The sequence below is a fragment of the Octodon degus genome, unplaced genomic scaffold (genome assembly GCF_000260255.1).
Source record: "Octodon degus isolate 3935 unplaced genomic scaffold, OctDeg1.0 scaffold00015, whole genome shotgun sequence".
Classification (NCBI taxonomy): Eukaryota; Metazoa; Chordata; class Mammalia; order Rodentia; family Octodontidae; genus Octodon; species Octodon degus.
Genome location: NW_004524591.1, coordinates 4,149,963 through 4,167,681, shown reverse-complemented (window position 1 = coordinate 4,167,681; position 17,719 = coordinate 4,149,963). Strand labels below are relative to the sequence as shown.

The window sequence follows — 17,719 nt, the reverse complement described above, 5'->3', positions numbered from 1 at the left end:
AAAACAGCAGAGCAGCCCACAGGGCTCTGTGAAGGAAGTCCATCTGAGCATGGGGCAGGAGCCTCAGTTCTGGAAGTGCGTAATAGAGGAGTGTGGCAAATTCAAGCCACACAGGATGAACTTCGTATATAAGAATTTTGCGTGCCTTTAAAGAAAGGATGTTTCATCCTGGCAGAAAATTTTTCTGGCAAACAAAGTGAGAAGTAACTAGGAAGCTACTCCCTCTCCAAAAGGCTGATTTTTTTTTTCCTTTGTAGGGCACCTTGAACAGGTAAGTGGAACCTCTAGTGACACCAAGGTTAGGGATTACAATGGCATCTTTGAAGATAGTGAGTGAAACACTACCACCCCTCGTGCTAAGTTTCCAGCAGACTGGAAGAGAGAAACTTGAGGAACTTCAGGTATTGCTGGAACAAAGCTTCCTGATACTGAAAATAAGAATGGAAAGGCTTCGTTATTTCACAGTTTGTGGGGGTTTCAGTTCATACTCAGTTGACTCCAAGGCAGAGTGGCACATGGCAGAGGGCAACAGTTCATGGTGGCAGAAAACAGCAAAAGAAACAAGAGCAAAAATGGAGGAATGACACAGAAAAAGGCTTTTTTGCCTCCCTTATATTGTATGCAAGTTACCTGCCCGGAGTGAGTACAGTCAGATCTATAATCCCAGCATTGGCCCATACATTAATCATAAACTCTAGAAGCCTGCTCCATGACTGCATGATGCTTTGTGAGTACATCTAGATGTAAACCCTATAGGCCTTTCAGTCTTTCTTCTACTATATTTCTTTTTGTGTATCTCTAGATTTTTCCCTATCCTTAAATTTCCCACTTACAAGGTAAAAATCACTCTACTAAAGGGAAACTATAGCATATAATTTCTTGATTGATATTGGATTTTATATAATTTTAGATCTTCTATGGTTAAAGGTACAAAATTTATAGTTACAATAGTTTGTCTGTTTCTAGGCTATGTTTGAGGCTATTGTTATTGATAATTTTCCTACTTTCACCAGAGAGTCATAGCTGTTGTATTCAGTTGTTCTTCTATGTATGACTATACTGTGATTATCTGGTATAAACATCAAAATAGTCTGGTGAAAAAAAAGACTGGGTGCTGAGCCAAATAGATAGCAACTTCTCATTCCTAATAAATTTGGAAGGTATTATCTTGGGATAGACATAAGATAAGAGTTAGTTTTACCTGAAAGACATATCTGAAGAATAGATATATTGGAAGGAAGCGTGGATATTAGTGATGAATCTACATACCATGAACAATCTATAAGCATCAGAACAAGAAAAAAGAAGATAAAAATAACATATAAAATGAAAGATGCATAAGCAAAATACAATCTCAGACTTCCAGACTACCCAGAACAATAAGATAAAGTCCAAAGCCACCCACCTGAATGTTCTGAAGTGTTATCACCAAAATTAGAAAGAAAGAAAGAAAGAGTGTGGCTACAGAAAAATTAAAACAGAAATAATAATTCCTCAGGTTAAAATAAAAGAGATAATAATGAAGGACTTAATGAATCTAGAATGGAGACAGAAAAAATGAGTAGAGCAGCTTAGGAAAATGATGGAAATTACGAATATCCAATATAAGGTAAAATGGAATCCATGAAACAGTTTCAAACTGATATCCAAGAAGTAAAAAAAAAAATCCAATGACAGTATGCACAAATGAATGAACCACAGTGAGGACACAATGTGACATCTAGAAGACTGGATTGTTACTAATCATCATGAAAAGAAAGATTTCTTTAAATTAGCAAAAGACCATGAAAATTCAATCCAGCCTTCTACATAACAGAAAATAAAATAAAATAATATTTATCAGAGTTAGTAGGAAAGCTGGAGACAGACAGCACAAATGGCACGAAAATGCTATTCACAGAAATTGTGTCAGAAAACTTCTTAAAAATGGGAAAATAATTTGTCATACAGATAAATGTGTTATATAGAACTTCAATAGCCATGAACAAAATAAATCTTCACCAAAGAATATAATGTTCAAGATTTCAGAAATTCAGCACAAAAGCAGAATATTAAAAGATTTTTAGGAAAAGAAACAAATCAATTAAAAGGAAAGTATCACAAACTCATCAGATCCTCAGCCTCCCAAACAAGTGGATGGCAGATGGCTTATATAAAAGAGAAAATTAGGGCCAGCCAAATAGCTCAGCAGATTAAAGCACCTACAAGCAGTCTTAGGGGCCAGGGGTTGGATCCACAGCAAGCCTGGGCACACTGAGACAGCATTTGAGATTGGGCCTGGTGGTGCATGCCTGTAATCCCAGCTCTTGGGAGGCTGCAAACAGGTGGGTCACTACGAGTCTAAGAAAGAAAGAGACAAGTAGTATGATTTTAGGCCTCCAGGAGGGTTAAAACCTTCTAATGAAATTTGAGATTCCCTGTGGATTGAGACAAAGAACTTTTCAGGGTGCCCCATGTTTATTTGATTGTCAAACAAAGGAACAGGATATTGAAGCAATCCCGAGAACTGAGCAGAACCTTGTGAGTCAATTCAAAGACTTCTTCAAGTGGCAAATTTTGACAGTTAAGAAAGAAAGCTGTTTTTTGGTTGACAGAGCAGGAGTAAAATGGTTACAGTCGTGGTTTCTATCTTGTAGAATGAAATCAGAGGCAGTTGTCCTCAGCTGTGACCTTATGTTGCCCACTGGGAAGTCACAGCATCACAGCCGGTAGAGGCCTCTGCTGGGACTTGTGGTTCATACGGGTTCACTGACAATGAATTCCCTGCTGATCTCCAATCAAGAGGCCCAGACCTGGGACAGACTCATACATAACTATTAATAGCCAACTGATTAATTTTAAATCCCACTCAGAGCTGCTTGGTAGTGGTTTCCATCAGGAAAGCCCATCAGAATTAAGGCACACTTCTCAACATAAACCCTTTTGCTAAGGAGAGCTTAGAGAGAAATGTTTCGTGTTCTAAAAGAAAAAAACCTGCAACCCACATCGACATAACTCACAAAACTATCTTTCAAAGTTAATGAAAAACTAAAGTACATCTTTGACAAAGAACAACTGAGGAAATCCATGGAAACAACAGCTCTCAAAAATATTCAAAAGGTTATTGTAGGAAGAGAAAAAGAGCACTACAATCCTGAGGACATGAATAGAAACAACCACTATGCAAATGTAGCAATTAAACAGAGGGAAATGACAGGGAATCAACAACAAGAAATAATAAGGGAAGAATAAGTGAATACATGTAAGTTATACATCATGGCAAACGATTTCAATTCAACAATCAAAAGAAAAAGAATGCCAGAATGGATCAAGAAACTAGATAAAATATGCTGCATATATGAAACACATTTAGCTTAAAAAGTAAAGTGTAGACTCAAAGGAGAGAAAATATTATTCCATGTGATAGGAACTAAGAAAAAAGCATGGATAGCTATTCTATTTGTAAATAAACTTCAAATGAAGACTGATTATATGAAAATTAGAAAAAAAAAAAAAAAGAGGGCCGCAACGAAAGCAAACATTTTGGCCCTAGCCTTCCAAGGTCAATTAAGACTCAGGACATATGAGATCTTATACTGTAATGCCATGTAACTCAGTAGGGTCCCAAATTTTATGATCAAGAAGATTATGGGGCCAAAGACAAAAGTAATCGATGATGTAGAGTGTGCCTAAGGAGAGTCACGTGGAGAGGAAGCATTCTCTCAGGCTTTCACAGAGCAAATTGGCCAAGCAATGGCTATGATTCATGGCTGACACTGTACCTCTACAATCTGAAGTACAGGATCTCAGGATAAATCCTGAGGGGATTTGACTGACTTTATCACATCCAAAAGCTGCAACACTTGTTGCATAGGTCTTGCTTTATCTTGGTCTTGCTTTAACCATCCAGCAGAAAAGTATAAAAACGAAGTATAAGAAGTAAAGTCATGTTGTTATGCTGAGCTGTAGGGGACTCAGGTCAACAATTTCTGATACTGCCAGTCAAGTGAAACACCCAATACTATTATGGATTATTGGACTCTTTTAGAATATTTTGCTGAATTCACACACCTATAGTCAAATGACAGAACTACACAATAAAGGGGATATATAAATAAAAAAAAAAACACTGATTAAATGATACAAAGAAAGTCACTACATAGTTGTCAAGGGAGCACTCCAAGAGAAAGAGAAAGAGATATTGATCACACATACATAGGCTCCAAATACTGGTACACCCAACTACATACAATAAATATTAAGGGACATGAAAAATAAAGTAAGAACAAAGTCAATTGTAGTGGGGGACCCCTATACCCCACTGTCATCAACAGAAAAAAGAGACAAAAAAAATCCTACATAAGAATGCCAGAATTGAACAAATCCTATGAACAAATGGACCTAGTGGATGTTTACGGAGTATTCCCAAAATATCAGCATATACATGCTTCTCAGTTGTGCGTGGGACATTATCCAAAATAGACCACCTGCAAGGTAATGAAAATGCTTAAGCAAATGCAAAGGAACTAGAATTAATCTATACATATCATCAGGCCATTATACAGTGAAATTTAAAATAAATGGCAATAGAAACCACATACTACATAAACACATGGCAATTAAATAACACCCTTCTGAACAACTATGAGGTCACAGATGAAATTAAAGAATAAATTAGACAGTTTCTAACTAAATGAAATGTCAGTACAATATTCTGGAGCTTACAGCTTATAATTAAAGCAGTTTTAGGACAGAAATTTATACTGGTCCTATCTCAAACCAGGAAAACAGAGCAAGATCAAATAAACAACCTAAAGATGAATTCAAACTTCTGGAATAAAAAGAGCAAGTTATGCCCAAAGCTCATAAGAGGGAGGAAGTTATAAACATCAGAGCAAAAATGAATGCAATGGAGACAAAGACAATTACACAAAGCTAAATGCAGGCTTTGTTCTTTGACAGACAGATGAAATGCACAAAATCTTACCAAAATAATTCAAAGAAAAGATTCAAAGAATCAGAAGACCATAAATACCTACTTTCAAAACTGTGTTCTAATAAGATGAAAAACACAGGATAATTGTGCAAATTCCTAGAAACATCTGAATTAGCGAAGCTCAATCAAGAATATACAGAAATTTTAAATAACTCAACATCAGTCAATGAAGTTAAAGATGTGATGACAAAAAATTATCAACAAAAGTCTCCCTGTGAGTTCTTATACTAGGGAGACTATGTGGTATTTGTATATGTGGGTCTGGTTTATTTCACTTATGAGTATATCTTCAAGTAGCAAAAAAAAAAAAATTAACAGGGGCTGTCCTGCTACAATGCTATATATTGTTAGATTTCTAAATTTCTGTGTAAAAATATGTAAATGCTTATTATTTTTGAATTTTTTTATCTTTTTAATCTTTTTTCTTCATATTTTGGAGGGACTCAAAATTTAACATATCTATACTTGATGGAAAATACCTGTTCCATGTTATGTCTAAGATGTTTGATATTCAGACCAATAGTTAAATTAAGCTCAACTGCCTATGTTATAGGGTAATAATATCATTAAGCTTCTCTTCTGGAGGGTTAACAACCTAAGTTTACATACCAAAAATTAAAGTAAAAGAAGGGCTACAAGGACAGCCAACATTTTGGCCCTAGTCTTTCAAGTTCAGTAAAGACTCAGGAAATAGGAAAACTTGTACTGTAACATCCTCTAACTCAGTTGTGTCCCAAATTTTTGGATCAAGGAGATTTTGGGGCCACAGAGGAAAGTGATCAATGATGTAGAGTGTGCCTATGGAGAGTAACATGGAAAGAAAACATACTCTCAAGCTTTCATAGAGAGCAAATTGTTCAAGCAATGGCCGTGACTAATCCACATGACTGACACTGACAAAGGATCTACAAACTGAGGTAGAGGATTTCAGGTTAAATCCTGAGGGGATTTGACTGACCTCATCAGATACAGAAGTTACATTTCTTGTTATATAGGTCTTGCTCTTTCTTGGTCTTAGCCATTCAGCACAAATGTATGAAAATGAAGTTGAAAAAAGTAAAGCCATATTAATATGATGAGCTATAAAATGCTCAAGTCAACAACTTCGGACATTGACAGTCTTATGGAAAACCCACTACTATTATGGACTATTGGACTATATTAGGATATTTTGCTGAATTCATACACCTGCAATCTTTAAATGACAATGAAATGCCCTTCTCTGACAAAACTGACCAAAAAAGGGGGATACAAATGAACGACCATTTTGTATCTGTTTACTCAAAATAGGATAGATATACAGCTCCATTCTTTTAATTCAATGACTAGAGAGGTTTGTTCTAATAGTGTTTGAGATAGGATATCAGGCCTGCATCTTGTACAATGAATTACCACTAAGAAAACAATATGCAATGTATTAATTATTCAAAATGTACTAATAATCGGTTGTGAAATTGTCTCATTGCTATTTTTTTCTCAATAAAAATATTTTAAAAATGAAAAAAAAGTCTCATGGCCTAAAGGATTCACTGCTCAATTTTACAAGAAATTTAGAAAAGTTCAAATGCAGCTATTCCTCAAACACTTTAATGAAATTGAAAGTGAAGCAATATACCCAAAGTTATTTTTACATGGAATTAGGTATTACCTGATTACCAATTATTACCCTCATAGCAAAATCAGAGGATACAGTCAAAAGAGACAATTACAGGTTATCCTCATTAATGATCAGAGACATAAAACCATCAACAAAATTCTGGTAAACAAAATGTAGTAAATCATCAAGAAGTTTCTTCACCATAACCAAGGAGAATTTATGCCAGGTATGCAAGTATGGATTAACATACGTAAATCAATACATGTAATACACCAATCTCTTTATACTTTTTTGTTTTTAACAGATTTATTTTGTTCGTATAAATGTTACACTTTCAAAACCAGTGAGAAAACACACTATTCATTTATTTGCTTACTATTTGGTATAACACATTAGAAACCTAATTTTTAGGAACAAACGAACATAATATAGCTTTCATGCATCTTTTGTTTTCTTTATTCTTGTCTTTTCCAATTAAACTAGCTTTTCATAAATTTTAAAATTTAGTTTTTGTGATTATATACATTTTGCATCTTCATTTCTGATTCTTGACACATTGGGTAAGCACATGTAAATAATTCATACATTTTCTATTTTCTTACAGATTCTACAAAGAAATTAAAGGATGTTCTTGAGGAATTCCATGGTAATGGTGTGCTTGCAAAGTATAATCCTGAAGGGGTAAAGTTTCTTTCTTCTTTATATAAGCTTGAAATATATTCTTGAGTAGGTAATTTATTCATGAAATGTTCCATAAAAATGTATATGTGTATTTATGTACACATATACATACATATATGTGTTTATATACATATATATGTACACATATATTTATATATCTCACATGCCATAAACCATTTGCCATCTACACAAAGAAAATAAAATTCACAAGAAATAGTAATTCTGGATGGTTTACTAACTGTCCATGTTTTACTACAAAATTTTCTAATGCAAACACTCCCACGGTGTTGTGTTTGGTAACTTGAATAAGTACACATAGTTGCAATACAGTATTGAGGTTCTTTATCTAGAAGTCAGAAAATAAAGTTATATAACACAGAAAATGTATCTGGGTCTTGCTCTATGACCTATCCATTTAATCCAAAAGTGTGTAAGAATGAGGGTTAAACCTTTTGTGGAATTGTTTCTTTCCATGAAGCAAGTTTTTATGATACACATAATTACTCTGTCATTTTAAGATGTTAGCGTATGCCAGAGAAGAGTAATTTCAGCCCCCAACTTATTTTTCACCTTTTTACTAGCAAACATTTGAGTTCCTAAAATTTTATAACATCTTTGTATATGCCCTCAACTACTCCTGGGTGCCATATACAAATAAGTGCCTTTCTTTTCCTAGTTGTTTTTTTTTTTAATTTATATATTTGGTGCAGGGTCTCATTGTGCAGCTCAGATACAAGTGGTCCGCCTGTTTCAGCCTCCCCAGCACTGGGATTACAAGTGCTCACCACCACGCCCTCTCTCTGTGGCCAGCTCAGCATGCTGGGGGACAGGGCCAGCATGGCAAGTGGTGCTTAGAATCTAACCCTGGTCCCTGTGCTTGCCTAAGCAGGCACTTAGTCCCCCTGCTCTATCTTGCCAGCCTCTAGTTATGTTTTAAAATAAGCTTTCATTGAATATTAACTATTAGAGAGATAATATATATTGGAAATAGTATATATTTTGAACATTTGATCATTATGGCTAATGCATTGGTGTCATCACCAGAGATATTTTGGTTGTAGGGGAATAAAAACAAATTGATCTCTGCAAAAGAATTTTCATCAAAGTGTCTCATCAAGATAGATTTCTCTATAGGCTGACAAACCAAGTTGTGGTGTGTTTTTGATAATTATTTTGTTTTTGTAAATCTGTAAAACTTCAGTTCTTTGTTATCTCTCAATATTCTTGTGGAGGAAAATAGAGAACTTAATGTTAGTTATTTCAGTCAAATCTATAAATTCAGAATTTATTTCATGCACATAATTTTAAATTTTCCTTCTATTTCTTGTAGGTAGTTGTTTTACACGTCATAATTTTTATTCTATACACATTTTGTTGCTATACATTTAAGAATTATGTAGGGGCTGGGGAGATGGCTCAGTAGAATAAGTGCTTCTCTGGCAAATGCAAGGGCCTGAGTTCAATCCCCAATTTCACCAAAAATGTATTATTTAATATTTACTTAAAAAATTAAATTGCTAGGAGCCAAGGAGATAGCTGAGTAGGACCTGAGTTCAATCCTCACTTCTGAAAAAAAAGTAAATAAATGGCTAAATTGCTTAGTATGGTGTTGATAAGGAAAATAGAGTCAATTTAAAAGTCATTCCTATTTTCCTACATAGTGAACAAGACCAGAAGTCTAGCCTGTGTGTCCCCCACATTTTATTTTCTAGATGCTGTACAGTGAGGGAAATAATGTTGATAGATGATCATTAGAAATGAAAATCTCAAAACCCAAGCAAAGAGAGTGGGAAAATGGGAGACCACTGGGCAGAAAAATCTAATTGATAATAGCCAAAAATATGCATTCTTATCTCACCTATACACTTGAATAAAACTTATGGGTTTTTTTTTTTCCTTTGAAGATAGATATTTGCTCTAAATTCATTTGGAACATAATGTTCTTGTTATTGTAGAAGTTCTCTAAGAACAATTTTTTATTTTGTGTCCCCAAGACTTAGCCTTACTGATACCTATTTTATGGTAATTTTATGACATGTTTTGATGATGTATTTTTAAATCAATCCCTAGTTTATGATGATTACCTATTCACTACTAATTTACATTGAAAGTTTTCAATTCCTAGGCTTACTATTACAAATATATATGGGTGTTATGTGTTTCAATAATATAATACTACTACTACATAAATGTACAGATATGTTGGAATGTGTTATCAAAATTATGCAGTTTACAAAAGACTAGATCTCAGGGCCTGAGAGATAGCTCAACGGACTAAACGCCAGCTTAGGCAAGCACAAGAACTGGAGTTTGATCCCCAGCACCAAATGCCAAAGTAGTTCCACCCACGGACGTACCGAGTGAGAACTGAGTCCGGGCATGGTGGTGCACACCTGTAATCTCAGCACTGGGGAGGCTAAGGCAGGGGGATCACTATGAGTACAAACCGTGTAGTGAGACCCTTACCAATTACATAAATTAAAACCAAAATTTTAATAGAATGCTAGATCTCATTATGACACAAAATCAGTAATTCTAAGTTAAAGATAAAACCATGCTGTGTCCCAATATTGTTAGGATTTTTTTTTCTTTAGGAGAAAATTTATAGTTTCTATAACTTTTTAAAAAGCAAGTGCATATTTCATTAAGGCAAGAGTAAATAATGAGAATATCCAGTATTGAAAATGAAAGTATTTATGATTTGAGGTTTCTTTTAATATATGACCTCATCCAGTGCATTAAAATTACTCTCATAGGATAAAAGAATCTCTGTCCATTCACAAGACACATTCATTCATTATCAACTGATCAAAAGACAGCTACTTTTTTTTTTTTTTCTGGTACTGGGGATTGAACTCAGGACTCTGTGCTTGCCAAGCAGGCACTTATTATTCTGAGCTATATCCCCAGCCCAAAACGGCTACTTATTGATACTCAGTTGTACCAAAAAATTATAAAAATTATTAATCCTATCATACACGAGAATAATTTACTCATTTTTATAATGTAAGTATGATTATTGTCATCCACACAAAATACTAAAAAAACAAACTGAATAGCCTGAAGTTGTACTAAAGTTGCTTAAATGATAGATGCATTATTTTGCTTGGAGTCCACTTTAGTGAATTTTAAATTTATATTTAAAAATTAATTCAAATATGTGAAATTTAATTCTAGATTAATAGAAAATAAGTAATACATATGGAGGAATCATTTGTTCTTAATTCCTACCTTCTAAAAATACTAAATAACTGTTAATTTGAAGATGTGAATAAGAAAAGTTGTAAACATTGGCTTTAAAGAATTTCTAAGAATTAAACAGCTTAAAAGACATGAGATTCCTAAACTAAAATTTCAAAACATCTAAATAAAGATGCTTATTTAAAGAAAACTAAAATGATTCCAAGATTAAACTTCTAGGTTCATAATAATTACCACAAATGAAACTGTCTAGTAGGCCAATACCTGTTACGCTTCCCTTCAGACCATACAATGAGAGGCGTCTGGGGAGATATTGGAAGAGGATGTGTAAGGGGCGATAGTTGCTTATGTAATGCGTGTGACATACTGCCCTGCCTACAAGTATTACTGGTGCATGCCTGACAAGGTAAATGGTTCCTATTAGTCTTCACCTAATCTTACGTGAACAGTACGATGGTAATCATCTCATCGCAGCTATGCTGTAGCACACTAGTCCTCCTCAAAGATTTTCAGTTAGCACAACACAGATAGATAACCTCATGAGAATAATAGAATTTGGTATATAAAAAAGAATCAGGTAGGCACTGCATGAAACTTTTTTGTATTCGGTTTTAGACTCAAGTCCAGATTTTTTCCATTGATTTCCTAAAACTTAAGGGAAAATGGCAAATGTATGGGAAGATATATAATCAGTAAAGGCATGGAAAAACATTTGCTGTCTTGTGCCAATAGAAGAAACTCTAGGAATTAAGAATAAATATTCATAATCTAGTATGCTTTTCTACACACGGCTGTATTTTTATTTTTCTCTCTAGAAGGCTTTATTATCTTGTATGTGTTATTCATCACATTTGTCTCATGTCAGTCGGAACTGTTGACTTATTATATGCAGAGTGTTCATGCCACTAATTCTCAAATTTTAATGTTATATCACAATCCCTTGGGGGCTTATTAAGACAAGATTGTTCCCTCTCTCCATCCCCCAGTTTCTGACTTGCCAGTTCCTTGAACGTGGGCTCAAGAATTTATATATTTATCCATTTCCTCAATAACTGCTGCTGCTTGAAAATCATACTTTGAGACCCTTGTACCTAGGGTATACTTTAAAATCGATCTGTAAACTTGAACATTTAGTGAAACTATCAGACATAAGTGATAAAAGTATAATTTACCTTACTTTAACACATGTATTTTTTTCTTTCCCTGCATGCACAGAAACAAGACATTCTTAACCAAGTAAGACATTTTCTTTTCTATTAAACTCTGCCTTTTCTTCCTTTACTCTGATATAAGCCATTATTTTCTCATTTATATCTCTAAGCTCTATTTCTTCATACAAGGTCACATAGTATGTTACGTAAGATAATTCAGAAATTTTTAACTGAGGTAAGGTACAACGAAAATTTTTTCAAGTCAATGTCTCAAATGGAGAAATTTGTATCATAATAGAATAAAAAATCATCCGGAGGGTGGCCTTTGGTATTGCAGACTCTGAAATTCAATTTTGTAATTTAGACCAGACATGTCAGACTCCGATAAATTAATTTCTTTAATAAAAGTCATAATTTATTAATTTACATTGAGAGATTTAAAATTGCATTTACATGCAATGATAAAGGATTTTTCATTTTGTTTTGTCTAGAATTTTGTTTGTGTGAAACCAACATAATTGAAAGCTATTGACGCTGCTCTCACAGGAAGAAGGGTGCCCATTCTGTTATTTCATCCACTTTTTTGCAGTAGTGTCTACTTTTTAAACCAAGTTTTTGAATAGTTTTACAGTGAGGTGCCTAGAATTACAACATACTACTGAATTTGTTAAGCAGGCATTTCACTCACACCAGAATGACTATATCAGTTGTCTTTGAGAATTTCCAAATATTTCTTATTAAATTCAGGAGTTGTATTAAAGCCCTGATATTGTTTCTCCTGGCCGAGACTCTACAGACACACACTGCACCTTGCTCTCCAGGAGTCCAATGGTTTCAATGACAACAAGCGCTGTGATTTCACACCCATCCTGAAAATACAGCTGATTGGATCAGAATAGTCTTGCCAGATTTAAGTGCAGCGCTCACATCTGACAGTCTTCCAGCATGATGCACAGCGAGTCAGCAACTCGCAGACTGTGAGGACATTGACCAGCTTCCTTTTCTGAGGATGACCCGCTCCTGGCTTCTCTGACATGTGTGAGAACTCACTAGCTGCCCCAAGTAGAGAGATGCGGGCCTCATGGTGCTGATGAGGCAACTCTCAGAGCTAATGCTTTCTTTATGTGTCTAGGGCCCCTGTCCTTAGCAATTTAACAGCAAATGTACTTTCCTTTTGCAAGCCTACATCCTTTCTGGGGGTTGGAGGGAAAATATAGATCAGAATCGGCTCCACCCTTGTTGGGATCAGTAGAATGAGTTTCTCATCCTCTGTTGCCTGCCCAGTCTCTGTTCCACCTGCTCTTCTTCAGTAGACTAGTGATCTTTGCAGAATATAAAGAACAGCAAAGCAGAGGGCAACCTGCAGGAAACAAGACTGAGGACTTGCTTGTATTTTTTTCCTGTACGCTTCCCATCACTAGATGTTCCTTGGCCTAAGGCTGTGTTGTGTTTCCATGCTCCAAGGCTTTACTTATATTTGCACTTGCTGCCCTGTGCTCTATACTTTTTGTTAACATCTATACCTTTTAATTCAGAGTAGTGAGTTATTTGGACTCTTAAAAATAAAAAAGCCTAAAAGTTAATGACCTTTATCTGTGGTGCTACTATCTAATAGAATATTTACTTTCAGTTTTGTTTAGTTGTTGTTGTTTGTTGCTGGCCTTGCCTATACCTATCTAGCACCTTTCCTTTCAATCTGTGGATTGAACTTTTATGAGCTGATACTCAGAGAATTGCTCTAACAAAGAATGAGATCAGGTCCAATATGTATAAAAAGGTATTTGCATAGATATGTCTGTGATTAGTCACATTATAGTGTAATTTTAAACAAAATAACCTGACTAGCTCTCTGAAAGTTTTAATGATGACACTGATGATCAAGCCTCAACATTTACAAGGATACACACTCTTATGTCCATGAAAACACTCAGACAATGAGAACGTCGGATGGTCAATTAGACCGTCTGCTAGATGTTTCTGCTCTGAGAGCTTGGATTATTGATTTGACTGGTTTAAGTGGTTAAGTGACAGCTATCAAAATGGATCTATTTCTACTGTAATCTGCTGCAATAACTATGAAGAAATAAATTACAGGTGAACATATAGCATTTTTAAAATAACTTATGCAAAGTGCATCTCAGTGTTTTCACTACAGATAAGATTAAAAGCAAGATTAGGTCAATTTTAAAATGAATCAAGAGCTTACCAGTTTAAAAATAAGAGCTAACTTTAAGTTTAGCATTTAAAAACAATAAGAGGCTTTTGGTCCCTTTCATTTCTTCAGTTACATTTACTCCAAAAGGATTCAAATTTAAGCTAGAGAAAAAAGGAATGTTGGCCTCTACAGGCACCCTTTCTTGCTGCTTACTGTGACAGGTAGGCCTCAAGATCATTACCACACGGAAGTGCATTCTTGGGTTTTATTTTTTTTTATTTTGTTTACATTTTTTTCCAATTTCCTTTTTTGAGCCAAAGAATACTGAAAGATTGTAGAGGAAAATTAATATTTTTGGGCAGGCTGATGATGATTAAGAATTTTAAGAGTTTTTTTTAATAAATAGAAGAAAATAAACATTTTAAAATGAAAAATTAAATATTGTCTTAGAGTAATACCTCCAAAGGCCTTGCGTATATTCATGAAGCAATGTAATCAAGAGCAGACAACCAGGATTATAATGGTTATAATGAAGGGTACCAGCAGATTTAAACTGCTTTTCAGGCACATGGTGAAAAGTAATAGGCTCTGTTGAATTTTAAGTGGTACAAAAGCAGTTAAAGAATTTTTTAAAAAGAAGGAGAAAGTAACAGTCATCATTAATTTTCATGTCCATTTCATTGTTTATATGTAGGCTTTTTGCTGAAATGATAGCCTTGGTAATCAATGTATCTAACTTAAAACTTAGTGGCAAAGTGTCCTGTACCATACGTGAGAAATAGAAAACATGTCCATAAATTTTTTCCTTAGTTACTTATAGGAACTTATGTTTAATTTACGTGCTAGCAGGCACAGGAGTTTAACATGCAAAGCCTCCAGTATCCAGGTCTGTATGAAGTGTTCTTCTTTTGGAAATGTTCTCTAATAACAAACATATAAACAAGAAATAATTAAAAACTGATATAATTTCTTGGAAGTATATGTACTTATATGTTCATGACATCTTAAGTGTATTTCACTCTTTAAGAAGGATATAAATGTTCCTTTAAATGTATGTTTTAGAAATACTCAAGCCTGTACTAATGACACTGTTAATAAGATAATGTCACATTAGATGAAAAGGAACTATAGCTGAAATGTATAAGTTATTTGAGTAAAAAATAAAAAAAAAAACCTTGACTACAAGGTACAATGAAAATCATCTTAAAATATTTTGCACATTTTTCAAATCCACTGCTTGAATGTTGTAATTAGTGAAAAAAAAAATTAAGAATCATTGTATGATTCTGTTAAAAAGTGAGATTTTTTTTTTTTTTTTCCAGTACTGGGGATTGAACTCAGTACCTTGCCTTTGCCAGGCAAAGGCTTATTCTACTGAGCTACTGAGTGAGATCTTGAGACTTCTTTTTCTTCTCTTCCTTTTTTTTTTTTTTTTCTTTTTTTTTTTTTTTTTTTTTTTTTTTTTTTTTTTTTTTTTTTTTTTTTTGTATTTTAGGGACGGGTCTACAGGGTGTTCAGGGGCTTACTACTAGATCAGATTTGTAGTGATCCACTTGTTTACAACTTCCCAAGAGCTGGGATTACAGGCACACACCACCAGGCCCAATCTCAAATTCTGTCTCAGTGTGCCCCGGGGCTGCGGCCAGCAGTACAGGCCTGGGGATCCAAGCCCTGGCCCCTGCACCTGTTTACAGGTGCTTTAATCCGCTGAGCTATATGGCCTGGCCTAGATCCTAAGATTTCTTGCTGTACCTCTTCCAATGAGTATTGCTTCCACTCCAAGCTGCAACTCTACGTACATGATTTAATGGTCTGCATGTCCTGCCCAGCTCACACCTCACTAGAGTCTGTGGTGTTTGTGGTAAGCCCTCATTACCACTGACTTCTCCTGACAAGTGTCAGGGATACTGTGGAAATTCCTCTGAAAGGAGCACCTTCCTTCATGTCTCTGGGCATTTGCACTAGTTGTTTTGTCTTTCTAGAATGTCCTTTTTCCCTGGCACTTTTAAAACATTTCCCTGGGCCAGAAGCTCCAATCCTGCACCCTCACTACCACATGCCTTGCTGGACCCAGCTGGGTGTGCCCATCAGGCTCTGATGGGTGGCTCATACCTATAATCCCAGCTGAGGAGACAGGAGGATCACTGTGAGAGTGACCTACACGGTGAGACCCTGTGCCAAATACATAAAATTAAAATTAAAAAAAAAAAAAAACACCACCAACAAGAAAAAATCCCACAAATCTTTTTCCTTCATTTATTTCCAAACTTTATTCACTGACTACTATCTCATTGTCTTAGGATCATATTTTAGCTTGCAATCATTTCCCTCCCAATACACATCATCCTTCTCTATTTTACTGTATTACACTGAATAGTATCTGGAAATGGTGAACAGAAGTACCTTTTTTTTCTGTTTTCTCATCTCTTCTTTAAAAGAGCAGCTCTTTGATGGAGTCTTTTTTTGTCTGCTCCAATAATATCTTTACATTTACACCTAGAAAAGAGTCTTGTACAACCAGAATATGAGAAATGATGCCCCAAACCGCTCAAGGCAAAATTAATGAAGAATCAATAACATGTATTCTCATTCATATCAGTGTTATATCCTGAGTATTATAAGGGATTTAAATGAAAGGACCCACGTAGCCTAATATCATAATGAAAGTTGTGTAGAAATGTTTTGAACTTTGCGCTGTTTTGGCAACACTCTCTGAGCAGCTTCCCCATTTGCTGTTCTTCACAAGCTTTCTACTTATCACCCTTGAACATCTGTGCTGTTCCTTAAGGAAAAATAATTAAAGAGCTTTAAAATTTCAAGCATTGCATACATGTGTGTTTGAGCTTACAGCCATCTCGGTCTTAAAAACTCCTTCAATTAACCCCTCCCCTGTTTTGTTATTAATATTTCAACTGATATATGTGTGATTTCATTCTACTTAAGTCTGCCTATATTTCAAAACTGTTTCTGACAGCAATAAAAACTCTTGATAGTTAATTTGGAAAGTTTCCACTGAATCATAAGATAAGAAAAAAATATTTACATTAAGGACATGATCTATTTTTTCAGAAATATCTGAGCATTTGTTTAACTTAGAATTTTAGGAAGTATTCCACAATCTATTGCAAACAAAAGAGGCAACATGAGTTACTCAGGAAAAACATGGAAGAATGATTCCTCAATGAAGTGGAAAATACTGATTTCGCTAAATGGGTATTAAAGGAATTTGCCTTTCATGACATTCTAAGCCAGAAAGCTTAAGGACATTTAAGAAAGCTGAAAACGAATACAAGAAAATGCCAGAACAAGATTTGGTGTCAAGATGACTGTGAGGAATTTGGAACAAAAATCTATGTTATCAGTAACAATTTAACGATATATAATAATGACATCATTTGAGAACCAAGGAAATTCTCACTCATTTTTCATATCCATAATAGGATTTCATAAAACAGTAAGATACTTGTTTCAAAATTCTTGCTTTCTAAGTGCAGTAATTTGTTAATGTTGTCTGACCGAGAGTGATTACATCAAACTGTCTAAGGCAAGCAAAGTTTGAAGTCGTAATTTGGGAAGATGCAATGAATTTGAGATTCCTGGACAAATAAAAAGGCAAATTCAGATATAAAATATCTGTCAACCCTCTAGTCAATGCTTCCTTTTATGAATTTCTTTTTAAGTTCTGCCTGCTTTACTTATTTTGTGCTCAAGTGCATGTCAAATGCTTAGACAAAGTTTTACTACATTTAGACAACAAGTCTGAACCATACATCTAAGTCATCTTTTTATATAGAGGGAATTAATGCTGAGAGACATGAGAAAATCAAAGTAAACGGTGTTAATCTGGAGAGAGCAGTGGAGCAAGTCCTCTGGAGAGCTGAGAAGGGGTTCAAGGAGGGACACGCGATGCTTTTTGGACTTTAGTGGGGATGGTAAATACTTCAGCTCTTTTGCCTATT

At 34.8% G+C, this 17,719-nt stretch overlaps 1 protein-coding gene across 2 annotated transcripts in view; it reads left to right on the top strand.

The window, feature by feature from the left end:
• Nucleotides 1-17,719, top strand: part of Dgkb (diacylglycerol kinase beta) — a 705,005-nt gene that overhangs the window by 149,936 nt on the left and 537,350 nt on the right. For both annotated transcript variants that reach the window (XM_023709934.1, XM_023709933.1), the window contains exon 3: nucleotides 7,177-7,253. In XM_023709934.1, coding sequence (XP_023565702.1) covers nucleotides 7,177-7,253 — 77 coding nt within the window. The remainder of the gene's footprint in view (nucleotides 1-7,176; nucleotides 7,254-17,719) is intronic.